Source organism: Falco peregrinus, chromosome 1 (genome assembly GCF_023634155.1).
Source record: "Falco peregrinus isolate bFalPer1 chromosome 1, bFalPer1.pri, whole genome shotgun sequence".
NCBI lineage: Eukaryota > Metazoa > Chordata > Aves > Falconiformes > Falconidae > Falco > Falco peregrinus.
Window position 1 is genome coordinate 18,795,723 of NC_073721.1, and position 25,529 is coordinate 18,821,251.

General features: G+C 41.2%; 1 protein-coding gene across 3 annotated transcripts; it reads left to right on the plus strand.

The window, feature by feature from the left end:
* Positions 1-59: 59 nt before the first annotated feature.
* On the plus strand, positions 60-25,477 carry STOX1 (storkhead box 1). 3 transcript variants are annotated; one of them, XM_055807930.1, is made up of 4 exons: positions 60-17,776; positions 18,733-18,886; positions 20,711-23,027; positions 24,107-25,477. In XM_055807930.1, exons 2-4 carry the CDS (start codon positions 18,754-18,756, stop codon positions 24,144-24,146), a joined length of 2,490 nt encoding a protein of 829 aa, XP_055663905.1. In that variant the 5' UTR covers positions 60-17,776; positions 18,733-18,753; the 3' UTR covers positions 24,147-25,477. The 3 variants fall into 3 exon arrangements, with proteins under 3 accessions (XP_055663905.1, XP_055663910.1, XP_055663899.1); XM_055807935.1 differs by having other exon boundaries at positions 60-5,478; positions 17,571-18,886; XM_055807924.1 differs by having other exon boundaries at positions 60-4,692; positions 4,748-18,886.
* Positions 25,478-25,529: the final 52 nt, after the last annotated feature.

Below are 25,529 nucleotides of genomic sequence, written 5' to 3' on the forward strand. Positions count from 1 at the left end.
GTATTATTGCATGAAGTATTAACAGTAAAAAGCTCTAATAACAAAATGTGTTACTTCCAAGCAAAAGTAATTTTCCTTTTTAAGTCATCTACTATATAATCTGTGGCATCATGATACAGAATATAAATTTAAGAGTTTTGGAACACACCGAATTTTGTTTGAAGTCCTGTGTTTTGTAGTATGTTAACTGTGGTTAGGATCATTGCTTCTGAGTTTTTAGGTACCTGATACCTGAATTTGTATTTGAAAACATGTGACACTGCAGTTGTACGCTGCTTTTGATTTTCTTGTATCCTGATGGTTTTTGAATTGTTGTTCTCTTTAACAAGTGGATTCTAACTTGTTCAAGGATTCAGGTCAAGTACCCTACAGCACATGTGAGAAACAATCTTTTCAGGTGTGATTCAGTAATCCTGCAAGCTGTTGTATCTACCCCGATATTAGTTCAGTTTTCTTTATTCTCTGTAAAATGCCAGCAGAATAGTGTTGCTGAGTAGATTTGTTTGTTGCATGGTGCAATTTGATTTTTATTTGTTTGAGGGTGCAGGATTAGGAGGTTGAGCTAGTAGCTTTTCCTGTAGTTCCTGCAGTACTTCACTACATTCTAAACATTTACAGAGCATGTTAAGCAACAGGTGCCCGTTGATTGAAATGGTTGGAATTGTTCAGTGATGTCTTTCTATTTAGAACTAATACCTTTCATTCCCTATCTCCTCCAGGCTGAGGAAGGAGCTTGCATTGCTAGCTTTTGTTCTTGTTCATAACTTGATCTGCAGTGTCAGTGCCCGGTCGTGTGAACTTCCCATGGGCAACAATCTCTCGGTGTGGTGAGGTCTGACCCTTTTATTTCTTGGTGGGAGGCAAGTGGTGTGGTCCATGCGGTGCCTCTGAAAGTCCATTCTCTCAATATGCTCTAAAATCTTCCACCTTAGCAGATACTGGAGTGTTGTAGTGATCTTTTGGAACAAGTAGGTAGATAATCCTGTGACAGGGCTAGAGTACTAATTTGCTTTGTTATTTTCTTGCAGCCTTTTTAGTCCTATACAGAAGGACTTGTTTGAGTGTGAGTTGGTTTTTTTTGTCCCTGTATTGCTTAATTCTTTTTGGCCTTCCTGATGCAGGGTCATCCAGTTACATGCCTGTTTTGTCATGCAAGGGGCAGAAACAGCTGGAAAAACAGCAGCCTTCATTTTCAGTCCCTTTTTAGCAGGGCTGGATGGTAGCCAGCAGAGCTGCATATAAAAAAGCAGAAATTGCTGCCACATGTCATGTTGTAGAAATGAATTGTTGCAGTTAAAAGTACCTTGCAATACTGGTCTCAAGAAACACCTGTCTCACAGATACATCCTGATTTACTGTAAAACAGTCCAGTGTGTATATGCAGAGGAAAAATTAAAGAAGTAGGCAATTTTCACTTTAAGTGTAATGTACATGCAGGTTGGAGAGATGGGCTGTTAGACTTTCAGCTTGGCTATAATAAGAAGTGAGAGTATTTTGGAAGTTCTCTTAAACATCTGGAAAGACTTCTGTTTTATGAGAGTTAAGTCTAGGTCTCACGTAAGAGGCTCCTTTTCAGCTTGTCTCCTGATCCCTTGTTTTATCAAAGTATTATTTAGCAAATTAAGTACTTAAATATGTTACATTAAATGTAACTGTTACAATGTTATTGTTGCATGGTGTAAAATCTTGGGAAAGGGTTTCCAAATGCAGCTGGAGAGTATTCTTAAAACATTTGTTTACAGAAAAAAACCTTGTACTTGTCAAGTATTTCCTCTGATACAAGGGAGCCATGTATAATGTGACTAAACAGACGAAAATTAGGATTAGCTGCTTACCAGTATTGAACCTGATTTTCTGTCATAGTGTTTTCCTGAAATCAAGCTGATGATCTCTTTTTTTGGGGGGTGGTGTGGTATCTTTTCATTATACTGAGAAGAAAAACAGATGACCTTTAGTACTGGGTCATATATGGTGGCAGCACATCTATAAATACTCTGATTATCCATGCAATCAAGTAATATGCTTGCAAGGAATGTGCAGTCAGCATTTTCAGTTGTGTGATTTGGGCATGTAATGATGGACAGCACAAAAGGGAACTTGTGGAGGGGTAATACCATGTACAAAAATTGTGATCCATGGACAAAAGCAGAAGTTGTATAGTGTGACCTTTGGGTAGCAGGGGCCCAGAATAGGTAAGCGATGGCTGTGCAGATATTCTGAGCAGTGAATTCATTTTGGTATCTACTTCACGCTAAAATGAATCCACTTAGTCTTACTTTTCAATGAAGATGGTTTGAAAAAAAGATTAATGAAATGAAACCTGCAATTTAAGAACCTATGCAAATTCCCTAAAGAACACACAAAATTGCTCTGTAAGCACCAGAGTTCAAAGTGAGCAGTGCCTTTATCTTGTCTTTGCAGGAATTTCCACAGTAAATGAGAAGATGCACTGTGTAGCTCTGCGGGATAGGAACAAACCATGGAAGTAATATGTAAGAACTGTACAGAGCAGTGCTAAAGCATGGCCTGTGTGCCTTTGCACTAGTGCCTCCCCTGCCGGCTCTGCCAGGGCCCGGCTTCATGGAAGTGTAACCATAGACAGGGCAAGAGCCCTGCTTCTGGGGGAGGAAAACGTGGGGCTGGGGGAGTCTTTTGTCTCTTTGAAATTTTAGTGCAAAGCAGAGGCAAGTTCCTCCAGCCCAGAGTGGGGTTTTGTGGAGGGGGAGTGCCCCATCCTGGAGCAGCAAGGAGAGGAGGGGAGAGCTGGGGCAAGGCTGACCACAGCGGCAGCAGCACATAGCCTGTGCTGGAGCTCTCCAGTGCCACTGAAATAGTTTCATCTTGACTATTTCTTACTTCCTTCGCTGCCTGCCTGTATAATCCTGACGGTGAATTCCAGTCTCCCTTGCAGAGCTGCTTCTTGATTCAGGCAGGGTAGCCTGAGCTGCCGTCAGAGGCTTTATCATCAGGAAATGCCAAACCACCCTCACAGCACGTGAGGGCACTTTTTGATGAGCGGTATCAGTGTAAATCCTGGCGGGCAGAAATCCTGTACCCAGGCTGGTGGAAAAGCAGGGAGCGAGCAGGGCATCACCACCACAGCTTTCTCCAGAAGCACAGTCTCCTTGTCAGTATGGATGCTGGGACAAACTGGGTTTCAGTTGCTGGCAGTCTGGTTTGAAGTCAAGTCAGTGGTGACTCGGTGAGTCATTGCAGTGTAGACATGGGCACTCAATATTTAGGAAAAATGTGATAGGAAGCAGGTGTGCTGGTTGGTTTCAGTGTTTTGTTGCAAGTTAAGTTGTTTCCTGGAGGAGGTGTTTGGATATAATGTGTCCAGAAACGGATGCTGCAGTGAACTGGAAGGTGCATTCATAACTGGTGGAAGACTAGTTTCATTGATTATGAACTTTTTTGGACAAAGAATGATGCGTAGAAAGAAACACTGGGGCTGGGTGTTGTGGACTGACTCAGCACAAAAAATTCTCTGAGAAAGAGCTACACAATGTGCTGCTATCAGAGAAGGTAAATGTGGAGGGCAAATCGCACCAAGAGTTGGGTGACAGCTGCCTGGCAGGGAAGGCGCTTTGCCACCTAATGCAGACATGATGCTCTGAGGTCAGCAGCTGCTTTTAGTCTTTAATTCCTCTGCAAATGTTGACCAAAAAACCAAACGCCAAACTAACAATCCCCTACAAAGTGATACGTTTAATCTTTTCTAAAAATGCATAAAAGTGAAATTGATGGAAGAGCTAAGAAGAAATAAGGCTCAGACACAGTCAGGTTGCTACCTTAAATATGTAGTTACATTCAAAATTACAGAACATCAGAATTTTGCAGAAGATGACATTGCAGCACTGTCTTGTTTCCCCTCATCACTTGAATTTAATCTATTAACTTCCATGGGATACACAGAGAGCATGCTGTCAGATCTGGCAGCAGTAACAACAATGACAAAACAAGCTTGAGGGAATTTTTTTTAGTATTTTTAACTAGATTGTACTGGTGGTTATTTAGCCGTTGTTTCTATTTGATACCTGCAATTGGTTCATATTCAACTAATTGTGCTAGTGACCTCTGCAGTCTAATGAAGCTCCAATCAGGGGCTCAGTCTATACATAAACATATACTCACTGGATTATCAAGTGCTCTTAATGCAAGGCTGCCACAGAAAGTCCTCTGAAATGATAGTGATTGCATTGCAGAATACACCAGCCAGAATGATAATTGTGGTTCATAAGCAGAGCAGATTAAATGTCTGCTCCCGGTATTGACTGCCGCCTCACAGCTCTTCAGTTTTCACTTGAGGCATTGGTGGTCTTCAGGAAATCCCTTTACTGTTTACAGTTCCTGGGAGGGGGCAGACTTTGGTATGCTGGGGTCATTAATCCTTGAATCTTCTTTTTCCTTGAGTTTTACCTTTGGTCCTGTGGGGCTTGTATTGGTTCATCCTACAGAGCATCCTGGAAGGCTGCTCTTTTCTGACCAACCATTAGTGGGAGAAGACAATTCTGTGACACTTCTGTAGTTCTTGCAATTTTCTGTGTGGTTTTGGCAGGGTTAATCAGGATTCCTCTGTGTTGAAGGTGAATAGAGGAGCTACCAAGTTCTAATTACCGAGCACAACACAGGTAAGTGAGCAGTGCAGCCCTTGCTCTGTGTCAGCTCAGATGTCTGCTTTCACTTTTTGATGTGAACCGTTTGTGTTTTAACTTTCCCAAAACTAAAGGATTGAAAGCATTAGCAGCCAAACCAGGAATGCTGCTAACAAAGATCAGATCGAGTAGAAGATGCTGAAGTGAGGATGTACAGCTGTTCAACCTCATAGTAACTTCTAGGTACTTGGTAACATACAAACAAATCTGTTTTCAGTTGGATTTCCAAAGGTTAGTAGGGATTTTCATAGCTGTCATTATTTGAGAGTTTGAGAGTGTAGCTCTGTAATCCTCTCTGTCTGGGGATGAATTATAATTTAAGTTACAAGTACTTTTTATGTCAGGCTGAACTGGATATAATTAGATCACAAAAGCTTTTTGTTGAAGCTAACTAGCAGTTCTTCAAGTGAACGTGCAGTTTTGAATTCTTTCTTTAAGCGAGAAATTTGACAACTTTTGGAAGACTTGAGGAAATCTGATGTTCTGTTTCAAAATTTTTAACAGGAAAATTTCTGTTATCTAGCACGTGTTGTCCTTGGCTAGCTTAACTCCTTATGCTTAACACTGGCTTTAGCTTAAATCACATACTGGTTTTTAAATTTATTTTTTAATTTAATTCTGGTATTTACCCTTCTTGCCCAATAATTTGTATAGAACAGCCACTCCCTGTTGCAGACCCATTTTCTGACTAGAAAATTGATCTCTCTGCAGTCTCATTTCTCAGGCAGTCTGGTAGATTTAATAGAGGGGTAACATCTCCTGCAGTGTGAGTTCATCTTCCTTAATCACAAGTAGCCTGCTGACATCTCAACTCTTAATGCAGGTGAGGTGTTATAAAGAACAGTGTTTTACTTGCTGGTCTCCATGTAAAAAGCAGTAATCTCTAGGAGTGTTGGGAATGGTTCTCTCTTACTATAGTTACATTCTGTATCACTGGTGAATATTGCTATGTTACTTGTGGGTCTCCGGGGGATGATTTAGAGACAGTCCTTGATTCCTTTGCTTTTTATCTCCTTGCTTCCCAATAACCTCTTTTCTGATGCATAGTGTGGCTGGTTGAATCCAAATGTAAATTACTTTGGTAAAAGAATTAGGTAATTTCCCCTGTCATCTTGTCTCTTGCAGCAGTAACACCCAAAGGGGTTTCTAACAAGAGTTCTCTCAGTTTCTTTAATCGAATGACTTTGAAAATCTTCTCTTTGTGAATTTCACTTTTTCAGACAATTGATGTTACAGCGCTGTTTTCATGGTTTTACTTCCATTTCTGAAAGCTTAACTGAAACAAATTGACAATCTGAGTGTCTTTAAAGGTAATTTTGTGGTTAAAATTTATGTATTCTGCACATTCTTTTCCATCAGTCATCAGAATGACCGTTTTCTGCTCTGGAAGACTTTTTTTCCCATTCCTTTTGTGTATTTTGCTCTAGAAGAGCAAGTGATGTTAGACAAATGCAAGGGACAAGAGTTTCATGGGGTTTGTTTTTTAAAGGAATTAATATTTTAAAATGAAGAAATTGGTATCCCATTTGCTGTCTTTATGTAGAGAGAGATTTGACTGCTTTTTTCTTTTTTTTTTTTTTTTTTACCTGCTCTCATATGACTGTTTGCAAAAACGTGAAATTCAAGCCACTTGGATTTCTCATGCTTTGTGACTAAAGGCTGGGATGTTGGGAACCAAGCAGTGTCCTAAGTGGTTCTTAGGAAGCACTTCCTGTAGCACATAGCAACAGCAGTGTCTGCAAACTCCAGCAGTGTTTGGTGAATTTTCACAGGTATCTGGGGGCACCAGGCATCAGTGGTGGGAATCACTTGTCCTGCAGCATCTTTGTCCTTGGCTGCAGCACATGAAAAGCGTCAAGACTGAGTTTTCAGACTCGTGAGAAAAATCAGCTAACCATATTGAGTTTTTACCTTTTGAATCCACAACCACTTGTTCGCTGGACAGCAAGTGGGAAGCAATGGGTATGCAGCACTGAGCACTGATTTTGCCAAGTCGCATTTCAGTGAAGAATTATACTACTGTCTTGGCATGCTCCAGTCTCTGTTGCATGCTGATTTTAAAGCCCTCAGCACTCAGAAGTCCTCCTCAATGCTATATCTCAAGGAGCTTTCCTGGCTATTGCTCATCCTCAGAAGACACTGTGGTCCCACAGATTTTGGTGTTACTCTTTATCCCAGCAGTTCAAATGAGGTTTGTCCTAAAGAAACACTGGGGAGTTGGACATCCTGACTTTACAGATTAGACTACACCTTGACTGATATCAGGCACTGGAAGATTAATCAAATGAAGGGAAAATACAGTCCCAAAAGCTTATAAAGAATCACAAACTGTCCTGCTGTATTTATTCCCAGTTAAAATCCAAAATGTCTCCCTCTTCCCTTCTGATAGGGATCCCAGCTCTGGTTTGCATGGTACACCCAGGACTGTGTAGGAGCTGTTACATTCCCCTTGGCGAGGTGGAGTGGAAGAGGAAGGGAAAATCATGACAATTAAAATCTCCCTCAGAGGGTAAAGTAGGGGCTAGTTTAAAAAAAGCTTTTTATCTGATAACTGAGCAGTCTCTGTCAAAATGCTAACATCTCTCTCTGTGGGACCATCTCCAGTGCCCAGCTGAGTTACTCAGTCAATTATTCACCAAACGAGGGGCAAACTGCTCTCTTCCACCTTTGCTGTACAGCCCCAGGGAATGCATGCAGGGTGGGTGCTGGGAGAGGAGTAGGGGACTCTGAACTGAGATTAGATACAGTTGGAAATACTCAGTTTGAGGGCACTGTCCTCCAGAGCCTTTGAAGAGAAAAACTGAGGCGACAGTCCAGGAGAATGCATCTCAGTAGCTGCTTGCTTGTTGTCCTTGATCATAACCAGCTCGTTTCTGTTATCCCAGCCTGCCTTCTCTCGACAGCAGTGTTTAGCATGTGCCTGAACTGCCTGACTCCCTTTTTGTGACTCCCTTTATGTGGTTCCTAAGGTTGCTTAGCCTTTAGAGGCTGGATTCAGCTTCTCTGTTGCAGGGCTACAAATTATTCACCAGGGAAGCTAGGAAAGCCCTGCACTTTCCAGTTAGGCTGAGGCTGGGACTGGCATGCAGACTTTGCCTTTTCTGTGGTCACGTAATGTGATCACCTCTCTCAATGAGCACTCTGTTTTTTGGGCTCTGCCGAGCCTTTAAGTCCGTACTGCAGGCTGGAAATTTATCTCACTTGGAAAATATTCTATTGAAGAGTGGCATTGAAAGGACAGTACGCTTTTCTGTGAAGTGTTCAGTTTTATCCTTTTTTGCTGGAGGTATTGACCAAACTGGAATGAGATGAGACAAGGATTTGTTTTGTGTTCTTGTTGTTTGTGCATTTGGTGGAGTAATCTGATAGGTTCAGCTCCTCACATCTTTCTCTTGTGTGAGTCTCCCAGAATTTAAGGAGAAGCACTGAAAAGGAGCTAAAAAATGGGCGGAGATGGTCTCTGAAGCTCCTTGATTGGGAGTGGGGGGACTAATGCTAATATGATATTCAGACAGAATCCCTGTGATAGGAGAGGGGTGGAATTGCATCTCCTGAAAAATGTTCAGCAACAGCTTGTGGAGTAAGGAGTAAAACTTCTGTTGTATTTATGGGCTGTAATTACCTTCCAAAGGAGGTGAGGGCATTTTGGGGAGCTATGTTTGTTCCTGTGTGATGAGTCCAAAGTGTTTGTTTATTAATAAAGTTATTTTTATAATAAATCACTTATTTAGTGACCTCTGCAGTGCTGACACATGGCTATGCAGGCACGAGTAGCATCACTGTGGAGGTCCTACACATGCTGAGCTTCTCTGCATGTTTGTGCCAGCTTTCAGCAACAGTTCTGAAGTGCCACCTGTGGAACTGGTACACCTGGAGTCCATCTATAACTGAGAACTTGAGTATTCTCAATTTCTTAGCAATTCTCAACCTTGCTTAAAATGAGCGTCAAATTCTCTTCCAAAATGGACCTGACAAGTTTTTAGGACAGATTTATTTTCATTTGAATAATTTAAATTTGTTCGCAACAATTAATGTCAGTATCAGCATCGTTGCGCTCTGTGTTTAGTGAAGCTACAGATGAAATTATGGCCTTCTGAGTAGCCGATTCCTGTTTTGCCTACAAAAGGTAGTTTTGCCTACTCTGGAGTGGATGTTGTTTGTCAGGCACTCTGTAATGACACACAGGAACACACAATCTTAATGAGGATGGCAGCTCAGCAAGAGGCTGGGGATGTGCTTCATGGGATTCCTTTCTTTTGGAGTCCCTTTCTTCCAGTGTCTTTCATCCTGCCTCACAAACAGGGATCTAGGTTTGCAAGTCAAAGGAGAAAAATTTTGTACTTCAATGGTGCTGGCTTCTGTGAAGTGTAACTCACAGTATGTGGTCATACTTCATACTGGACTGCTCAGGATTATTTAAGAGTTCTTTCCTTTTTGTTTTCCTCAGGCCTGAAAAGAGTGGATGACCTAATATGGTGCTTTATTTTGCACTGCTGTGTATAGGCTGCCAGAACATGAAGAAGGGTTTAAATGAGTTTTTAAAAAACTGGTTTACTCTCAAACATTACTTTTAAAGTTATTTTCAGTAAGGTATCTGATTCTGAACTTACTAACTTGCATATTCTGTTGTAATTGGGTTTTCCTGGTTATCACAGTTGATCCAGTGGTGACTCTGTTGATACATTTTCAGGAGGAAAAAAGGAAGAAAACATTTGTGCACTCCTTGAAGGACAACTTTTTATCTACCTTGCTATTATTTGCTTATGATTTAATTCTCTCTATGCAAATGGCTATGTAAACCTATGTAAACGTTATTTCATAACGTTTAGCACCTAATTCTGGCATTCAGCCCTTGCCACTGATTTCAGGTGAGGTGATATCCCTGCATGTTTCATTAATTTCCATATCAAATTCTTTCTAAGGCATTAATCCTGTATTATAAAAGCCTTTTCTCAGTTGAATATGTATTGCACTAAACCCAAATGCTATATTCAAACTACGGACTGAACTCACAGCAGCAAGGTACAAAGTACTGTAACATTCTTCAAAAACCTGATGCGTTTACCAGATCTGCTTGGATGGAATTACATGAAAGGTGTAGTCCGTCCACAAGTGTGTGTGCATGCAAATTTTTTCACTGTCTCAGCAAGTCTTGTCTAGTCCCACTGCTTAACAAGTACCACTGAACGGGAGTGTATAATTTTTTTATAATAAGCTCCATTCACTTTAGTTTCCTCTGAATTTTTCTTAAAATAACCTCTAACAAGATCAGTTGTGAAGAATTTGGTATGTATTGTGTATTTCTTAGTGCTAAAGATTTTCGGCAGAAGAAGCTCTTGCTTCTGTCTTTTGAGTGAGAAAACAAAATTGAAGAAAACAGGCTAAGCTGTGCTATCCTCAGTGTTTTGAATTCTTGCACCCTGAATCCTGAACAGCAGGTCTTAACTGCCTTAATACTCTTTTCAGATGAGGGTAATTTGAACAGGGCTAATTTTTTCTCTGTGTCAGTCAGAAAAGACAACAGTTTGTGTTAATATGATGAAGTTAATTAACTAAATTGCATTAATTAGTAGCGCTTCCGCTATGGTGATTGATATGATTTCAAAATCAGAGACTTCAAGGCTAGCTTTAGCTTTTCTTTACTGCTTTAGGACATGTCCACTCCATCACTGTGGAGAGCACTAGTTCTAACAACAAGCCTGTACAGGTAGAATTCAGTTATGAAAAAAATGTTACAAAACCAGTAGCTATTTATTTGAATATTGAAAAGAACACCAGTCCTTTTACCATATGGACACTGTTTTGTATGGTCTTATTAACATGATATAAGTGTAACCTTTTTTCTTTAATTTGGTGTAACCCAAGAAAACTTCCACAGCTGGTGGAGGTCAAAAGGGCCATTGCATTGGGTTACGGAAAGCAAGGTGGTCAATGTGGGGGGTGAGAGTGGCTGTGGGAGGCACAAGTACCTGCATCCAACTAAACCAGATGACAGAACTACTCTTATTCCTGGGAGCCTATCCTACATCCTACTCAAAGCAGGGTCAGCTATGGGGTCAGACCAGGTTGCTCTGGGCTTTTTTCAGTCATATCTTGGAAACTCCCCAATACTGAAGACTGCACAACCACTACGGACAACCTGTTCCACTGCTGTCCTGTCCTTAAAGGCAAAAAGGTTTTCCTTACAGCCAGTCTGAACGTCTCCTGTTCCAGCTGATGGCTGTTAACCTCTCATCCTCTCACCACACACTGCTGTGCAGAGCCTGGCCCCATCTTCCTAAGGGGCTGCTGTCAGGTCTCCCCAAAGCTATTTCTTCTCCAGGTTCAACAAGACCTGTTCCCTCAGCCTTGGCTCACAGGACAAGTGTTCCAGCTCTGACCACCTTGGTGGCCCTCTGTTGAACTTGCTCCCATTTATAGATGTCTTTTGTATATGAGGAGCCCCAAACTAGATTTAGTTTTAACAAGCACCATGTAGAGGTGGATAATAATTTTCTTTGATCTACTGGCTCTGCTCCTATCAATACAGCCAAGGACACTCTTGGCCTTCATTGCTGTTTGAGTAATATAAGCCTCTTCAATACTGAGGAGCCTTGTTAAAAGGCTTGCTTTCATTCAATACCAAATAAGAATTGATTAAAAGTATCAGCAGAAAGAGGTGAGTGGCTTTGTTCAGACAACTTTGTTTCTTGTTTCATACTTAGAGAGCTTTAGTGATCTTTTGGTTATACAACCATGAGTTAAAAATTTGCTGAATGAAGCACGAATGTATACAGAGAAGCTGAGGCTGGTGACAGCACGGTTTTCTTTAACCTGGTAAAATTGCTGTGGTACTTGCACAAGATTTTTCTTGGTATCTGTTTTGGGTTTTTTTTAAAACAACAGATCAGAGATATGTAGATATCTGCATTTCTAAAACAGCATCTATCCAGAGTCACTCTGCTAATTCCTTACTATTTTATAAAAACACTCCTGAGAAAACTGAAGTAAAGAGATGCTAGTAGTGTGTGTCATTAACGTGACTCAAACTGCTAACAAACCACCCTCATTGGTGAGAATACAGTGAAACCCTTAGGAATAATTAATATATGATGTGAAACATTTTTTTTTCCCCTAGTATACTTTATCTTATACTGATGCATCAGCAGTGATTCATGTTCCATTCACTGGTGGTGGTGCACAGCTTCCCTGTAAGCAGCCTGATTTGTACTGAAGCAGAAAGATCTTTGAGCAATGAAACAACTGAAACTGCAATTGCTGTTTGTTTAGCAAACTCAGTCTGTTTTGAAAGCTGAAACACTGTCTGTTTGAAAAACTGAAATAAACTGAACCTCTGTGAACTTTATTCTGCTTTTCTAAAAAAAATAATAAAAAAAAAATTGCGCTTTTTTTTTTTGTCTTTTAGCAATTTTTTTTTCCCCCAGATACTGGATTTCTCTTTTGTGGGCTATGGCCAGTTATATGCTGAGTTTCCAAGGTTGCAAAGTCCATTGAAATGATGATATATTTCCCTTGTTCCCAAGAAAATATTCAGCAATCCTAGCCTGTCATTCAGATCACTTGCTTAGGTACTTCATGGACTGCATCATTTACTTTTCCCCCTGCAATAATTCTCCTACATTTTTCAACATTCTGCAGGCACCTGCATATATATCATTTCCATTGGAGGCCGCACCTCAGTCTGTGACATCCAACAACCCAGTGTTTTCACAATAAGGGCTCTGCTAAACTGGCTTTTGACTCTTCTGTGATACAGTGGAGGTGCTCAGTTGTTCTGTTTATCCTCTATCACTTCCTTTTGGATGAAATTTAGATGAACTGAAACATGAAAAGCGTGTTTAATAGCGCCAAACCCATGCAGAAAGATATGGGAACTGCAGGGTAACGTCCTCAAGTCCAAGCTAGGTGCTTTTTAGTCTGCAGTATCCAAACTCCTCTGAGACCTCTTGTGGTGGTAAGGATGCTGCTTTTAACTTCTAAACTTTTTTGTTGTTGCTTTTGTTTTCTTTTTCCACATGCCTTAAATTCCAGCCCAATGAAAGGGTGCAGAAATTTATTTTCTAGCATAGGGAACATCTTTAAAGTTGAACATCCATTTAGGGACAGTGGAGGGAAAAGTGGCAGTGCACATCCATCAACATCACGAGCTGCTCAGGCAGGTGTGAAGTTGCCCATATACCATCAAAACTTTGTTCTCAGCTGAATGAAAAAAAACTCCTTGCAGTGAGATATGTCCTGAAACAGGATCTGAGGCTTGCTTCAGTCCACCTCAATGTGTGGTGGTGGTTCCTGTCCACGCTGCAAGCCAGGGTCTGGGTCTGAGGGAAGCTGCAGCTCGCCAAGCTCTCTGACAGCTGCCTCTGTGGTGGGTGGGATTTAGCTAAGTGTTGCCTGGGAGTGAGTTGGACATAATAGCTGTCATGTGTCCTCTGATTCATGGTTTACTGGAAACCCTCTGCAGGGGGCTATGTTTTCTTTTGAATAGCTCTGTGGGTGGTGTTCCTCTGAAAGACTAGCACATGACTTTCCGTGGCTGGGGTAAATGTGAGCTGAAGCTAAGGAGTGTGCGAAGAGGTGAATTTTGGTCCATTCTGGGGAGGAGAGGCATGACCACAGGTATATCTTACTCCCATAACTGTAGCTTTATATTGTGTACTTTCTGTGACTGCCTTTTGTGTGACAGCACATTTCCAGGCAGAGAAGTCAGCCCTGGGAATATTGCAGCCATTGGAGCTGACCTTTAGCTGAACAGGCACAGGAACACACAACTGCATGATGGTTTTATATAAGCCTTTTGCTGTATAGGTAAGTACCTAACTGACACCCAGTAACGCTTTCTGCTTAGAACAAAGGTTTGACATTAAAGAGTTGTTTGGATGGTCTGAGATTTATTGCAGAAGAGAGGACAAGGCCAGGAGCAAGGAAAAGGCAGGTCTGTTTCAGTGGAGAAATGCCAGGGTTGTGAAGTGACTTTTTTGGACCAGGCCAAGTGGAAAAGACATACTTGTGTCGAATTCCAGTAGTGGTGGATGGCAGCACCTGCAGACAGTGAAAGGTGCCAGAGATGTTGCCTGTGACTTGTTTATTCTTGTTCTGTTGTTTGGCTCCATGGGCTAGTCATTGACAGTTTTGCAACTTGCCTGGGACTGTTTCATTTTGTGTTCTTTTCATTTCCCTGCAATGAAGCTTTTGAATCAATTTGTCTTTCATAATCAAGCCTGACACTGAATGCTGCAATGACTAAAGATGATATTCCTTGCTCTCAGCTGTGCTGGTTATGTTCAGTGCCATATGTGAATTGACTTAAAAGCTATCAGCATGCTAAAAGTATGTGAAAAAAAATTATCTTGAGTGCTTTTGCTTATAGTTCAATTTCTCTGCCAGCTATGCAGTGAGCAGCAGGAATGCCCCAAGGCAGGTGTGTTTGTATGTTTTTGCTTGTTGGCTGCTTTGCCAGCCATTGGAGGTGAAACACAGATCTCCACTGGACATCTTGCCTGCTAATCTTCAAGCAAACAGAAGTGCTCTTTTCTTTTAAACAGTCTGCTGCGTGCTTGCTCATGTGTTCAGTCAGGATCTTTGGAGCTTGAAACCTCCTCCCAAGATGTACGTGGAGCATTCAAGTGGACAAGTCAGTGCCCTCACTAAGTGTTGAAAAGGTTGATCTCTCCGAAGATCAGTAAATGGTAAAAACTTTCCCACTGTGCTTGGCTTAAGGAAAACTACCACACTGAACGTGCCGGTGTCTGCTGTGTAACTTGTTCCTATCTGGGGGCTTGAACCGAGATTGCAGAAGAGAGCTCTTGCCTTTCTTCTTGAATCTTGCTTTGTTTTTACCATATCTGCCTGTGATGGGTTTTTTTATTGCTAATGAAAGAAAAGAGAGCCCTAAGATTAGAGTAAGGATTTAATGGCTCTTGGCTAGGAACATCAAAAAGCCTTTACAGGTCATATTTCTAGAAGTTCATAACACTTGCAGTTGGGACTAGACTTTTGGATATTGTTGGGAAGGCAGAAAAAGTGGGTTTTGTTGGGGTTTATTTTTTTACAAGTTGCATGGCATCATCCTCTGTTTGTAAAAAAAACCAACAAAACAAACAAAACCACCCAAAAGCCAAGAAAACCCAGACAAACAAAAAAACCCGACCAAAACCAGCAACTGAGTTCAAACGGAGGACATTATTTGCCTAATTGTCCTGATCTGGAAGTGTCTGTTCTGGCAGGAATCAGTAGGGACAGAAATCTGACATGTTGGTGTGTTTGTAGCTTCTTCTTTAATGTTAACTGAAGAAGTGTCAGTGACCTTCACTGACACTTAATTGTTTCATTTCTCTCTTTGAGTGCTGTACAAAATAAACAACAGAAAGATACCGTCTGCTGTTCCTGACAGCTTTTGTTTCAGTATCAGATTTAAACATGTTACGAGATTTGACAGTTTTAACGCAATTGAACTGTTTACTCTTTGCTTTAGTAAAAGGATGTTCCTGAAAACAGGATCTAGTATGCAATATTTGTGCCAAAATAAAGCTTCCCTGTTATATACTTAAAACTGAAAATGTTTTAATGATCTTAATTCTGTATTTGTAAGCTATATAGCATATTCATCCTTTAGCAAGGAAACATCTCATAAAATCTTCATTAATGTTCAAAAAGTGTTTTGCTACAGTTCCCAACTTGATACAATGATCTTGTTAACTTTTTGTTCCTTAAAATGTTTCATCCGTAATTATAAAATGTAATTTTTGCTATAAAATGCCAACACGATGTGCTCGAGTCTATAGAAAGCAGAAGCCTTGCAGTACTAGCACAACTACTGCCATATGGCTTTCCTGGTGCATTTCTGCAAAAAGTGAAGTACATCAAATGTGCTAGGGCTCTCATGCAAAGAGCCACAGGACCTGTGGGATCTTTTCTATGTTCAGCTTAATAAGCATAAAAAGCAATTCCAAGATAGATCTTTCCATCTACAAAACAGAAAAGTGAATCTTGTTTCCACATGCTGTGTCTTCTCTGTCTCTACAGATTTAAGTGGAATCATATAAGGGAGTTTATTCTTGGTTTGCATTTGTGTTTTTCTTCCCTGGAATTAATTTATTGTTAACCCTTTATTGTTATATAAAGTGATTACCCAAACTTTTAAGAAGTAAATGGAGTGCTATTGTAATAAAATGCCTCTGTTCACTTCCCCAGAACTAGCCAGATTTTTACCTGGGCAAAACTTTTATTGTATGTGATTTTTCTTAGAGCCAGAAGATGCAAAAATTCTGCAATTGTTAAACAACTCAGTGAAAAATGATAAAGTTCACATTACAGAGATGGAACAAGAAATCACTTTGTACTAGTCAAGAATACCCAGAGGCTTTACTGTGCGCTGTTTTATTATCTGATGCTCACATTACAGATGACTTCCCCACACTGTGACTGACAGGTGCTCCAAAAGGGTATTCTGGGGTTTCAGGTGTCCAGGTAATGAGCAGTTTGAATAGATAGGTAAACCAAACTGAAGGATAATAATACAGGAGTACTGGCAAGATGCCTAGATTGGCATTGGGGATAATAATACATGAGTACTGGCAAGCTGCCTAGATTGGCATTGGTAAATATGATTCCGCAAGAGCTGCAGAGTGTGAAATGGGAACTGTGCTGTATTTAAACAATCAAGAGGATTAGCTGGAGTTCCATGACTTCTGACAGGTACCCTGCACACAGGCATAAACAAGTCCTTCCTAAAAACTATGAGGAAACCAGGAAGATGATTCTCATCAGACAATTTACGTAGAATAGGGAAGGGGGCAGAGGATTTTGCAGTCTTTTTTGAGCTGTTAAGGGACAGATACCGAAGAGCTTTAACAAGCACAGCATCTTGGTGATTTTGCATCAGGCCTATAAGACAGTTTGCAGAAATCCTTAACACTGCTCCCTGTGCAAATCTAAGGGATGCAGCTTTTATGTATTTCTATCAAAATTAGGAGAACATCCAAAGCACAACTGCATCAGTTATTTAGCTATGGCATGTAAATAAAAAAATTTTTAATAAGAAATGGATAGACACCTGTAGGGTGCTGCCTGGGCTTTTTCCCACATTGCTTATCAAGGTTGCCAATGATCTAATTCTTGCTTTCACTATTTCAGATTTTATTTCAAAGTCAGGAGGGAATGGTATCTAATATTCATGTTGTTAGCATGCACACACTCTGGCATTATTATCTGCAATGATAATTTTAAACAGATTTGTGTTTTAGTGTTGTTGGTTTTTTTCCCTTCAGGATCAAGCTAGCTTTTGCTTAATGCTTTGCTTAAAATGTTATTCTGAAAGGGCCTTCCCCAAATGGAGACATGGGATTTGAGGTTGCGAGACAGATGCAGACAATGATAGCAAGAGAATAATAATAATAACAAAGATAATTAAAACATTTTGATTATTCTTGGTGGTTTACTCCTTAGCAGTTTGGTGCTCTGCAGGAGTAAATGGTAAAACTGGTAGTGGCACAGCAGAGACTTTAGACAGCAAACTGTTTGCAAGAGTTATTACTAAATGCTGATGGTCTTTTCCCATACAAAAAGAAAGCTTGCAATGGCTTCTGCACCTGCAAGGAGTATCCTAGCAACATCACTGAGGAAACTGTATGCCAGGATTTCTTTTCTGAGTGCTTTTTGTTGAACATAGCAGGAGTTGTAAAACAAAGGTCAAGAGCAATTTAAGCTCTTCAAAATGCTGTTGCTTAATTCATTCACTCAGATAAATGTTTGTATTGCAGTTTTCTACCTAAAGGATAAATATCAGGTTACAGAGTCATCCAACAGATTATCCAATTGCAGTTTAGTTAAACGTGAATATCACATAATCTAAAATGTCACTTCTTACTTGGGGGAAAATTACTGTTAGCATTTAACACTAGGTTTTGCCTTGTGAAGTAACCAGGAGTCCCAGCTGCCTTCTGCCTGCTCTGGCACTGAGGATACCCAGGGGCTTTCTGCGCTACACAGAACAAGGAAGCACAGAATATCACCAGGCAGTGGGAACAGACGATCAGTCTAAGCAAAAAGAAAGAAGAAAGTTTTTTTTTCTCTGAGAAGGTGTATGCGGTCATTGTCTTATTGTACGCACGCAGAGACCTCAGGTGAGTCCCTGCTTTGTGCTTTGTCATCCACTTTCAGGGAAAATACTTATTTCAGGTTTTCCTACATCATTCACTGGTACCACGTCAGAAGTACTTGCTGGGCTTCCTCTTACTGGTCTTGCTGTCTTGGAAAGGGGAGAGAGAGCAGTGTTTATTTTTGTGTTTTATGGATGGAGGAGTTGAGGTGAAGGACTAAGACCCTTTTCAGCCCCCTGGCCTGGGGCTGTAGAGTTACTGAGGAACCTGGACCACACTCTCAGCCCCTCTGAGCTTCTATTTTCATCATGCATAACAGGGACAATGTTAATATCTCTCACCAGGGGAGATGGTGATGGTAGCCTAAAAAATGCATGCAGTTGTAACAAGAGTTTTTGCCCTCTGCCCAGTCTAGTAGATAATCTCTAGTTCTAAAGCCCAGTCTAAAAATGGAATTTTTACCATTTCTATTTAAATTTATGTGCTAGACAAGGGACAAAGTTTGTTGCTGGTCTTTCCTCCCCTCCCCTGCATTCTGAGACTCAGTGAAAAGACATTGTACCTAGATTATTGGATGTTGACCTTTTCCATTAACTGCTTGGAGAAAAACAGGTTCTGCATGGTTTCATATGTAAACAGTCATCTAAAAAGTCAGCAGTCATCAGACATAACTTTCGTCTCAGCTCCCTGTTTATTAAGCTAAATGATGGTTTAAGCTGGAATTTAATACCAAACAAACTAATGTGCTTAAGGTAACCTTCTGTTTCCTTTATTACAAAGGCACTTGAAAAGTGCTAGTGCAATTTCCCTTCTCTGAGAAATATTTCCAAGTAATTTGCCAAAGAAAATTAGCTGAGGATAAGGTGCTTGTTCCAAGGCAACACAAGATCTTTTCAGTGAAAAACTGTCACAGCAAAACACTATTCCATTCAAACAATCTTTTTTTTTTCTTTTCTTTTTCTTTTCCCCCTGGTCTTCAGGTGATGTGAATCCCTGTTCTCATGAATCCCCTCTCACAGTCACACTCTATTCCTCTGGCAGAAGGAATATGCCGTACCATATCAGACATGAATGCAGATCATGCGATGGTCACACAGGAAACTTTAATGGAGCAGTTAGTGAAAAACTATCCAGGTAATGTATTTACTTCTCCCTCCTTTAAAAAGTGACTGTATCATCAAGCTTGAGGTTCTGGTATTGGGCAAGTGATCACTGAATGTTTACAGGCAAAGCTGGCAATATGAAAGAATGTAAATTAACAGGCAACTGGTAGAATATACGAATGTGCATATTCCTTATCAGTTTGTGAGTGTTGCTAACATTGCCTTGACTGTAATGCTTTTTACAGATTTTATTAAATCTTCAGAATAAGAGGGAATTGAGTGCAGTAGCATGTTGGAGAGTATGCCCTTTCAGAGGGTGGGAAAGCATGGATATGAGGTATTTAGGTGCCAGATAGGGAACAGCATAAAATAGACTGTGTCAGATCACAAAAAAAAATTGAGCCTTCCTTTAAGAGACAGGCAAATAGCTGACTTTGACAGCAAAGGGACTGGATAGAAGTCTACATCTGATGTTTGCTATTAAAAAATACAACTGGCCTCAAATTCAGGTTCATTGGTCAAATCCCATCCCCTTCCTTCCTGAAAGCAAATTACTTACACTAAATGAGCTGTAATCCTTCTCTTCTGATGGGGTAGCAGCCACTTCCCTTAAATGCTGTGTTTTCTTTTCAATCTGAAAAACGTTCTGTTTCCCTTAGATGTGCAATATTGAAATGTGTGTGTCTGTGTGCATGTGAGACTTTGTAAAGGCTTATTAGGGCCCTCTGCAGGAAATCGCTTTGTTTGATACTGAGCTTCCTTTTTTTGAGTCTTCTTAATCTTACAGCTCTGAAAATGTTACAGGTTGATCTGGTAGGCATTTTCACTGCTGGGCAAAACTTTGATGCAACCCCATAAACTGGCCCAGAATCCTACCAGGAACGTGATACAGTTCATACATGCACTGAGACAACCACAAGGTAGCATTTCTAGGTCAGCCAGAAGTGGCACTCCCAAAGTTTGTAGGGAGAAAGTGTATTTCTTGCTGTGTTTTCTCCTTGCTGGAAGTTTTCATTCCTTTAGGCAGGAGATCAGCAGAAGCCTGGGGCAGTAGATCAGATCACTAGACTCTGGGACTGTGACACTTGAAGGGAAAAACAGTAGCCGAGACTAGTCCCAGTGAGGTAAGGAACTGTCATCTGACAAAATTACACCAGAAGCTTCAGGGAGAGTGATAAAAGGCACTGTTAAATAACCTGCCAAAAGAGAAATGCTTTGAACAGCACATGGTTTGGTTTGTACCTGAAAGGTCTCTCTCATGAATGCCATATCCTGACAAACACAAAGAGAACATCCTTGTTTATTTCAAGAACATCCTAAGCTCCATCACAACAGTGCCGTAGTGACAACCAGAAACACAGCTAGCCTGTACCTTCTTCCTCAGGGGTAACTTGCCTCATCAGTGAGGAATGGCCGCGGCAGTTAAAGATTGAGTTTTACCGATCTGTAAGACGCCGGCAGGATTTCACCTACCAGAGCACGCGTTTGGATGATGTTTCTGTGCTGCCCTCATCTGGCTGGCCCAGAAGAGCTCTCCCTGCCTTAGGGCTGCAGCCTGTGCTGGCCCCAAGATGTCATGCAGGCTTTGGAGCTCAGCAGAATAGTGATGTATTAAGAAAATCCTGCGTTTTGTCAGGTGATACTGGACACTTTCATGTTGAAATTGAGTATGCCTTACTCAAACTCCAGCTGCCAGGTCAGTTTCAAACTTCTTTTGGAATCCTGTGAACTACATACTTTGGGTATTTCATGTTCTGTTGCTTCCAGATCTGTTGTATGTAAGTTATTTTTTGGCCAGCTCCCATTTTATTTGAAAACTTATTCCTGATGTGAAACATCTGTATCTTTGTTGTAGGCATTCCAGTTCCCTCCCACAAAATCTTATATAATATCCTTGGCACTCTAATTAAAGAAAGGAAAATCTATCATACGGGAGAAGGATACTTCATTGTGACTCCCAACACATACTTTATCACAAATGATGCCACAGAAGACAATAGAAGGGTCCCACTGGAGGACAGCTGTTCCTGTTCATCACCTTCTCTCACTTACCTGGTAAACATTGAGCGCTATGCAGACCTAGTGAAAGAAAACATTCCTGCGGTATCCCGTTACAGATCCTGCCATTGTTTCCCTGACCAGAGTATGCTCTGTGAACAAAGACAACAGCAGCCAATGAACCATGAACCTAATGGAGGAGGTAAAAAAGGCTGCAGTGAATTGAAGCTTTCAATTCAAACTCAAGGCATTTCCACATCTGCTGAAAACCATTCCTGGGACACCATAAAATCGGTGACATCTGTGAAAGAGAAACTGAAAAGCAAAAGGTTTGGTTTTGGCCTTTTCTGGAGAAGCACTTCAAAAAAAGAAAAACATAAGAAGCAGTACTCGACTTTTTCAGCCCAGTTTCCTCCCAAGGAGTGGCCAGTCAGGGATGAAGATGATTTAGATAATATTCCACGTGATATTGAGCATGAAATTGTCAAGCGTATTAACCCTGCCCTTACAGTTGATAATCTGATTAAACACACAATATTTATGCAGAAGTTTGAGGAGCAGAAAAAGTATATCAGTAAGGGTACCTTGGCTGAAGTGTCAGTAGTCAGGCAAAACCATCTTTCAAAGGATTGTATTCAAAAGACACAAAGTAAAACAGCAAAACACACGAGGAAAACCAAATCAAAGAAAGAGAAGCAGATTAGCAGAAGCAACAGGAAATCTCACATACATGAGCTAACATCCCAAAATGAGAAGCTGGAAGAGAACCTTTCACTGCCTACCAGAAACCAACAGTCATCCAATGTAGCCATGGAATCCTGTGTCATATATAAAAGACAAATTAAGAACCCTTTTCAAGGTATGTCATGGAGACGCAACTTTTATGTGAAAGGGTACAAAGGTACAATTAACAGTCAGCTGAAGTCCCGGATTCGAAAGCAAGAAAGGGCTTTACAAAGGCCGCAGTCCTTGGACTCCTCAAAACCCTTTGACTATGAAACTGAACAGCTGGCCACTGAAACACAGGCTGTGAAAGCTAAGCAAAACAAGCTACTCCATGCTAATAGGTCTTCCCTCCAACTAAAGAAAGACAGTTTAAGTGAAAACTTTAGTTACCTGCAAGGCAGTACTTTGCAAATAGATAATAAAAGTAAATACTTTCTGGAGAGTAATATTTCTGAAGAAAACATAGAAAGAAGAAGAGTAAAAAAAAATCCTGGGGATGTTAAAAAATCTCCTTGCTCCTACACTGAAGATAACAATGTGTGCAAGGAAGATGCAAAATTTGTGTTACATCTGAAAGATGAGTATTGCAGGTGCAAAGCTGACACTGCATGTGAGTTATTGGACCAAACAGCAAATGAATTTCAAAATGTCAGTCTTTCAAATTATACAGCCAATATTAACCCGGTAAAAACAATTGGTGTGAAACACAGACAAAAGACTGTTAAAAAGAGTGAACTTGTATTTAAATACGACTGTGCCAGCCATTCTGGATCAATAAAGCTTGAAAGTGAAGGATTTACTGGTAACTGCCATCTTCTGTACCAAAAAGCACATGATGGTGACACCTGTAACTCATTACACCTGGATGACAATTTTGAAAGCAATGAACCTTGTCACCTGCCTCCTGGCCATGCTTTTTCAGAAACAAGAGCCTGCAGTAAAGCTGTGCAAAAGCTGGGAACAGCTATGTCCCTAAAAAACTGTAATATGGCTAACGCTTACCCTGCCCAGTACAACGCAACTGTAAACAAACATGACTCTGGAGAGCATGGATGTAAGGAAAGTGCTAGTTTTGCAGAATCAATAGATGGGTCAAAAGAGTATCCAAGAGATTTTACAGAAGAAAGTTGTTTGTGCAGTCAGGTTCTTGCAATAGGTCACAGAGAGGAAGAAGAAACTAGCCTTGCTGAATGTACGAAGGCTTCAACTGTAGCAGATTTCTGCCACGCTAATGAGGCTGACTCAGATGCTGATGCTTTGCAGGTCTTCAGCTATGACATAGAAGTAGCGGCATGCTGTGCTTTGCACTCACAGGCCAAAGAATTGAGCAACCCTCTGGGAAAAAAACGTCTGTTTTTGAAGGATGCATGTACTATGATATCAGGACAGAACTCAGAAGGGACTGAAAACCACAGCATTACAGGAGACAGTGGAATTGACTCCCCAAGGTAAGAAAACACATGTAACTATATTAGATGTTTAGATTATTAGATATTCAAATTAACAATCAGATTTAGGCAGAAATGTTGTTGTAAATCATAAATCCCACTCCCCAACAACAAAATTTTCATGTCTCTTTACATGAACATTCCCCCTAAATCAGCTTTACAAATGCTGCTGTTTATATTTTGCATTTGTCTTCATGAGGCAAGAAAATAGCATGAGCTCTGCCTTGCAGATGGAGATGGCCAAGTGCAGAAATGTTGATTGATAAGCTCAGTGTTAAACATAAACTCCTGTTACCAGGCAGGTTCAGCTAACGTTGATCTTGCCATATGACATTACAGATACAGTCCTAGTTTCCCCAGTTGTAGACGAAGAATAAAAAGTCTTTATAATAAGCTTTATAGAGGGGTTCAATCAAAATTTAAATTACAAAATACCATCCAACATGCCTACAACAGACAGGAAAATGTGTACATCACTTGAGCTAGAAGCTTCTTCTTCCTTTCATAGGATACATTTTACCTGTAACTATACTTGAAAAAAAATCCCTTAATGTAAAACAAATTGGTATGAAACTTTTTTTTTGTATGAAAATTCTTTACACAGTTGCATGTCGAGAAGACCTACAAAACTGTTAACTAAATTGGCAAGAATGTACGTTAAAATACTGTGAGGGAAAGATCATATCAATTTTTTTAGTAGCATCACATATTCTTAAGATCTTAAATGACTGGTATTTAAGTGTAATTAAATCATGAGTTCTCATTAGATATGTATTGTCACCTTGAGAAGCTAATATATGAAGGAGCAAATCACATACTACAAGTTTTAAGGAAATTCTGCTGACTTTTTTTTTTCCCTCCCCCTTAAGCAGCTTTTGGCTTTGCACACTTTCGAGCATGCATTTAATATACTACTCAGACATGAACATTTGAAATCTGTTGGATGCTTTTTAGCAAAACATATTTCAAAGGGTCGTTTTGATCGTTTGTGTCAATGCCATCTGTGCCATCAGAAGCTAAGCCAACTCAGTTTATATTGAGAATGTGAGGCCTGACGTCTAATAATTCTGTTATTTTAGGTGGACTGAAAGGAAGATGAAGCTTCCTGCCAAATTCTAAAAGCATAAATACTAATGCAAAGAGGAGGACAAAGTGGAAGGACGCTCACAAGAAAATTCCTTGCCTTAGCTTACTCTGGTTGTGAATATTTGATTATTTTTTTAAATAGGCTTTGTAAACTTTCCCTTTGTAATAATGGAATCGGACTGTAAATGCGATCAAGTCACATCCATGAGGCTGTGTCTACATCAAAGTTGTTAGTTAAAACTTTTGACCATAGGCTTTGGAGAGCTAATGTGTATTTCTGTTGATTTCATCTTTGATTAGTTTTTGCACCCCTGTGATAATAAAAATAAGAACTGGTATGCTTCGTTCGGATCACACCATTAACCTGGAAAGGCTACGTGCTGCTCTGATAGGAACTGTATCAGCTGGACAGGACTGTTTTACACTGTAATTCTTGGAAGTGTTTCCGACTTGTGCCACAGAAATAACTGCATGCTCCACCTCCCCTGTCAGAACACAAAGCAAATAAACTAGATTAGCACGCACCTTGTTGCTACGAAAATTCCTTGAATCCCAAGGTTCTCTCACTGCGTCCTGGAGAAATCTCAGCTAGATCTACTTGGCGTGTTTATACCTGGCAAGCAGGATTTGGTCTTTGCAAATGAAAACGTGCAAGAGGCAACAGGTAAGGGGTCAGGGGCATGGAGAGACCCCACCGCGGGCCGGCCGGCTCCTGCCCTGCTCCAGCCCGCCCCTCTCTTTGTCTGAAGGAATCAACGTGTGGCAGCCGTCGGGATCACTTTACAGCTTTTAATTCAGAAGACTGATTTTGACTTTTTAACCCTGATTTATTCCTATAGCTAAAAGCAGAGCGCTGGTTTCATGCCAATAGTCACCACAGGCTTGGGGTCCTTTGAGATCTTTGAGGCGCTCGGTCACACTGCTGTGACTGCCTCGGGCTCTTTCACTGCCCAAAACTTGTCTCCAGGGGTGGCGGAGACAGGAGGCTAAAGCTGTAGTTAAAGTCATAGAAAATTTACTTCAGGGAAGGTGCCTCTGGCTGTGAGGAGGCGGAAGGAGAGGCGGTGGCTGGGGCCGGGCCTCGCAGCGCTCTCTCCCGCCCGCCGCGCTCCGCTCCCGTCACGCCGGTACCGGGGCTCCCCCTCTCAGGCTGCTCCGGTAGCTCCCCGCCCTCAGCGCCTCACGCTGCCGCCGCCTGCCAGCGTTTCCGCTGGGCTAACAAACTCCTCCCAGGGTCTCACCGCGCCAAGGCGGCACGGCAAGCGTCGGCCCTGGCGGGAAGCTGGGGACTGAGGCGCGGCCCTCCCCCCCGCCATGGCGGACGCCTCGCGGCGAAGGCGCGCGGCGCACCACGAGCCGTGCGGGTGCGGGGGACGCTGGGCCTTGGAGTCCGGGCGGAGCCGCGAGGCGTTCTGG

Bases quoted from the DNA above. Each gene is read 5' to 3' on its own strand.
- STOX1 (XM_055807930.1), top strand. From the start codon at position 18,754: ATGAATCCCCTCTCACAGTCACACTCTATTCCTCTGGCAGAAGGAATA. The intron at 18,887-20,710 runs GTAATGTATTTA...TCTTTGTTGTAG, and splicing joins GTTAGTGAAAAACTATCCAG to GCATTCCAGTTCCCTCCCAC. The intron at 23,028-24,106 runs GTAAGAAAACAC...CTGTTATTTTAG, and splicing joins AGTGGAATTGACTCCCCAAG to GTGGACTGAAAGGAAGATGA.